The sequence below is a fragment of the Scomber japonicus genome, chromosome 16 (genome assembly GCF_027409825.1).
Source record: "Scomber japonicus isolate fScoJap1 chromosome 16, fScoJap1.pri, whole genome shotgun sequence".
NCBI lineage: Eukaryota > Metazoa > Chordata > Actinopteri > Scombriformes > Scombridae > Scomber > Scomber japonicus.
Genome location: NC_070593.1, coordinates 3,292,534 through 3,297,721, shown reverse-complemented (window position 1 = coordinate 3,297,721; position 5,188 = coordinate 3,292,534). Strand labels below are relative to the sequence as shown.

The following is a 5,188-nucleotide window of genomic DNA, read 5'->3' as shown; positions in this document are numbered from 1 at the left end:
CTGGGGTCCAGGTACAGCCCCTCCTAGTGGACATTAAATAAAACTACCATAGCTTTGATTATTTAGGATAAAATAAGATGTATAAATGCATTTAACGTCGGGAGGCTGGAGCAAGTGTTGATGTCTGGAACAACGAGCGTTTCTTTCCCGTCGCCATTTTATCAAATATAAAGTCAAAACCTTTAAAGTATCAACCACAAATAAATCTAGTAGGAACAAAACGTTTCCCGTCAATCGATACAGGTCTGCACTCGATCCTTTTTGCACCCAGCGATATAAAATATGACTATTTCTACGGACTTGCTCACAGCCAATCAACACAAGTGTCCTGGATTTAACCCGAGATGTGATTGGCCCACTGCCACTGCAGCTACGACCCGTCTGTGGTGGTGAATTTGAGTTAGCACGCTTAGCACTACACGCTCCAAAGTGTGGCTACACTACACTCACTGAATGTGTAATGGGTATCGAATGAAGTACACAGCTGGTATCAGTATCACTTTAAGCAGGGGTGTCAAACATGCGGCCCGTGGGCCAAAACCGGCCCGTCGAGGTATCCAATCCGGCCCATTTTCCTTCCTGTCTGTTTTCCTTCCTTCCTTCCATCTGTCCGTCCTTCCTTCCTTCCTCCCTTCCTCCCTTCCTTCCTTCCTTCCATCTGCCCTTCTTCCCTTTCTTTCTTTCTTTCTTTTTTCCTTTTTTCCTTCCTTCCTTCCATCTTTCCTTCCCATCTTCTTTTCCTTCCTTCCTGCCTGCCTTCCTTCCTCCCTTCCATCTGTCCTTCCTTCCTTCCTTCCTTCCTTCTTACCTTCCTCCCTTTCTTTTTTCCTTCTTTCCTTCCTTCGTTCCTTCCATCTTTCCTTCCTGTGTTGTTTTCCTTCCTTCCATCTTTTTAATGATCCGGCCCACATGAGATCAAATTGGGCTGTATGTGGCCCTTGAATGAAAATGAGTTTGACGCCCCTGACTTTAAGGGTACTTAGATTGTTGCTGGTATCATCATCTTTTAAAGGATAGCCAGCCCTAGCATCCATTTATTTCAGTCCATATGGTAAAAGTATGGAGTACTAACTATGAGGGGACAAATAATTCATTTTTGATGGAAATCTGTCTGTAGATGGAGGTCTTGTGCTAGTGAACCTCATTAATAATCAAATGTTACTCTCAGACATCTACAGATCAGGTATTGTGTGTTTCATACATGAAGTCATTATAAAGACAGCAGGTGTGTGTGTGTGTGTGTAGCTCTCCACGATGCTGTAAATGTGCATAAAAGTTATGTCAAGAGAAGATGGAGTAGCTTGTTCTGATTTTATCCACTTTCTATATATTTTCCCGACTTCCTATAAGAAGAAAAACATAAGTCTAATCCTTTAAAAGTCTTGATGGAGGATAATCATGTGAGTGCTGCAGTTTCTACCCACTTTCTAACATTTCATGGGATGCAGAAAACGTCCTGAGTAAAGTCTCACAAAACTGTTTACTGCTCTCCAGTTAACCTTGAGGACCTGAGTCATATCCAACAAGGAAACACATACAGGCAGATATTATGAGGCATGACAAGGTGAAGTTTCTTACTTTCTTTTCTGGAAGTCAGGAGGAAGTAGAGTCATGTTTACTGTTCTCCAGTTAACCTCCAGGATTTTACGCTCATGCAAAAAGACAATATTATGAAATGTAACACGGGAAACTTTCTCAGTTTCTTATGTGGAAATAAGAGGAAGTAGATCCTGCTACTTCTCCATATAACCCTTACATCATCATTATAACATGGGTTAGGATGAGTTGACAGATTTTATTTAATGCTTCTAAAGTTTAAATGTCTATTTTGAGAATTTGAGCATGGAGGAGTAGTCGATTACTTCTCTTTTTAAGGGAATATGGCCCACAATTGCAGATTTTGATGGCTCAAATGTGATTTAATGATATTGTCTGTAAGTGATTTCCTTTAGTTTTGGGACAGTTTGGAAAAAATAAGAAAGCTACATTTAACTCATATTTTTAAACATAAACTAAATAAATCTGATGAGACTAGTTTTATAACTTAATGGTTTTATCATCATTGTATACATGTTATTGTTTCACTGTAATCTATTTAAATCTGTGTAGTATTGCATCATTTTATTAACTGTTATCTTTACTGCCCATCTTTTTATTGTTCTTAGTCAATTAACTTTCATTGTTTATGTGCATTTGTCTCTAAATCTAAAAGAGTACTGTGTAAATCAAGTTTGGTTGTTTAATATAAACAATGAATCGACTAATCGACTTCATAATGAGGAAGAAGTAGCTGCTCACTACTCCTTCATGCAATCTAGTGTTTTTTGAGACATTTTGACATTTTGAGAGTGTGTTGGTGAGTAAAGATGGACTGACTGTACCTCCCACCGGCCGTAGGTCATGATGAACAGGGAGAAGGGGATGGCAGTGCCGGACATGGCGTGTGTGGACGGCATGCTGTACTCCGAGTTGTAAAACATCTCCACTTTGACCACAGGAGGGGAAGCTGGTCTGGCCCACCCGATCACATCCTTGGTGCACTGCCCCAAGTACATGACCCAAACCCAAACCATCACCAGCCGCCTGGCCACGAAGACGTCCACATTCCACATGATGAAGGGGAAGAAGGTGATGTAGAAGAGCTCGTTGCCTAGCTCGGTGCCAAAAGTAAACATGTAGAAAAGGAGCCTGTTCTTGATTATGAACTCCTGCCCGATTTCACCAGTCAGAGAGTTTTTACGGAGAGGTTTCACCATGCTGCTCATCTTCTCCTCCGTTTCCCCCGCAACGGTTGCCCCGGCAGCCGCGATGGGGCTTCGAATCTTGTCCGTTTCCCCGACATCGGTTGCCACGGCGTCGGTTGCCCCGGCAGCCAAGATGAGGCTCCGACCGTTACCGCTATTCCCCACGCTGACCGTCTCTCCTCCGGCGGTCGCTGCCGACAAAAGCGCTCCATTCTGGGGTAGGTTTCCACTCTCCTCCCGGTGATTGTTCACCGCGTTAACATCGACTAGCCTCTTCCTGAGCGAAGCCGCCGTTGTGTGTACTTTCTCCCCTTCGCCTGCTCCTCTAATGGCCGAGTCTTCGCTCCTCTCATTTCCCTCGGCACGGTGGTGATGGCAAGCCCCGTTATTGTGCGTGTGAGTCCGGGCTTCTTCCTTGCTGCTCCCGGTGGTAGTTGTGGTAGTGGAGGTATGGATGGTTCTTGTAAATGTCCCACTTACCCCACAAAAGCGTTGAAATCGTGCAACAAGGTGCGGGTCTTGCAGGTAGTGGTACAGCTCTATAATGCGGTTAGTTTGCTCCATGTTTTTAACCGGGTGAAACACCGACCACGCAGCCGAGAGAGGGAGCCTTTGACTCGGCTACTTCTCCCTCAAAAACACACACACAGCGGATGATGGTTGTAGCTCTGCGGCGGCTAACGTTACCTAGCAAAGCCCGGGCATCCTTGCAGAGTAAACACACCGAACTGTTGTTTAAACTATAACAAATGACGGTAATTGTATTCATCCAAAAAAAGTGGAATTAGTGTTTATAAGCGAGCAGGGGAGGGCTGCTGGTCGGCCGGGTCCGGGTGCATTCAGGGTCCGGCTGTAACTGACAGATCTGAGAGGCAGGTAGCGGGAGCGCGCCTTCCCCGGTGCATTCAAAGGGCTGTCGGAAATTTGATAATTATAGGTCTAGTCCCCAATTTTGGTCATGTCACATGAGGACATTGTATTGAAATCATTCATAAAAAAGTTTACTTAAAAAAAGTACATAAGTATTATGAGCTTGATGTAAAGTATTACAGTAAAAGTATATAAGTATTATGATGTAGTTAAAGTATTGCAGTTAAAGTACTGCAGTATTATGAGTGATGTAGTATGCAGTATTACAGTAAAAGTACTGCAGTATTATGAGTGATGTAGTATGCAGTATTACAGTAAAAGTACTGCAGTATTATGAGTGATGTAGTATGCAGTATTACAGTAAAAGTACTGCAGTATTATGAGTGATGTAGTATGTAGTATTACAGTAAAAGTACTGCAGTATTATAGTGATGTAGTATGCAGTATTACAGTAAAAGTAGTGATATATTATTATATACGACATCATTAGATTATTAATAGTGAAGCATCAGTGTTAGAGCAGCATGTTACTGTTGTAGCTGCTGGAGGTGGAGCTAGTTTATACTACTTTATATACAGTTAGCTAGTTTACACTACTTTATATACAGTTAGCTAGTTTACACTACTTTATATACAGTTAGCTAGTTTATACTACTTTATATACAGTTAGCTAGTTTACACTACTTTATATACAGTTAGCTAGTTTAGTCCAGTGGTTCCCAACCTAGGGGTGGGGCCCCTCCAGAGGGTCAGCAGATAAATGTGAGGGGTGGTAAGATGATTAATGGGAGAGGAAAGAAGAAAAAACAAAGTTCTGATACACACATGTGTTTCTTAAGTTTTTGGACTTTTTCTCTAATCTTTGATTTTTGCTGAAATATTGGATCATTTGAACATTTATTGAAATGAAAGCATGTGAGAAGTTTAGAGGGAAAAATCACTATTTGGTGGAGCTGTTAACAACTCATAGATATCTGAAATGTGCTTTACTGGTTTCATCTTTAACAATGTGTTGTATTTTAAAAGCTTGTTATATTATCCATTGTGTCAAATCTTCATCTGAAAAGTAACTAAAGCTGTTTAAATAAATGTAGTGGAGTAGAAAGTACAATATTTCCCTCTGAGATGTAGTGGAGGGGAAGTAGAAAGTATCCTGTTCAGTGCTGGAATTTGATTTAGCTTTGATTGCGTTTAGGAATTGGGTATGTCAATTTTGAGTTTGGTAGTAGCACTTGAAGGCACCACGAGTTCCGGCGCGCACGCAAGATGTCACGTCGAGACGAGAGCGCGCTTGGTTTGTCGCCTATTATTTTGTGGCGAGAAAGAGAAAGAGAGAGTGATAGAGAAAAAGAGAGAGAGAGAGAGAAAGAGAAAAAGAGAGAGAGCTACAAAAAGATGCACAAACACACTTCCACCTTACATATTTTATTTGATAATCAATCACCTGAAAAAAAGTTGAATTGCCCTTCGTCAAAATAGTTAAATATTGAATATGCATTTTCATCAAAATATAACTTTTTGTCATAAAATATCGAACTTCTCTGTTATAGTTGCCTTCAGTTTGATGTTGTTTT

General features: G+C 41.3%; 1 protein-coding gene across 1 annotated transcript in view; it reads right to left on the bottom strand.

The window, feature by feature from the left end:
* The window catches only part of sgpp1b (sphingosine-1-phosphate phosphatase 1b), a 41,004-nt gene extending 37,443 nt beyond the window's left edge, over positions 1–3,561 (bottom strand). The window contains exon 1 of the mRNA XM_053336052.1: positions 2,382–3,561. Within this exon, the coding sequence (XP_053192027.1) occupies positions 2,382–3,308 (927 nt within the window). The 5' untranslated portion in view covers positions 3,309–3,561. The remainder of the gene's footprint in view (positions 1–2,381) is intronic.
* Positions 3,562–5,188: the final 1,627 nt, after the last annotated feature.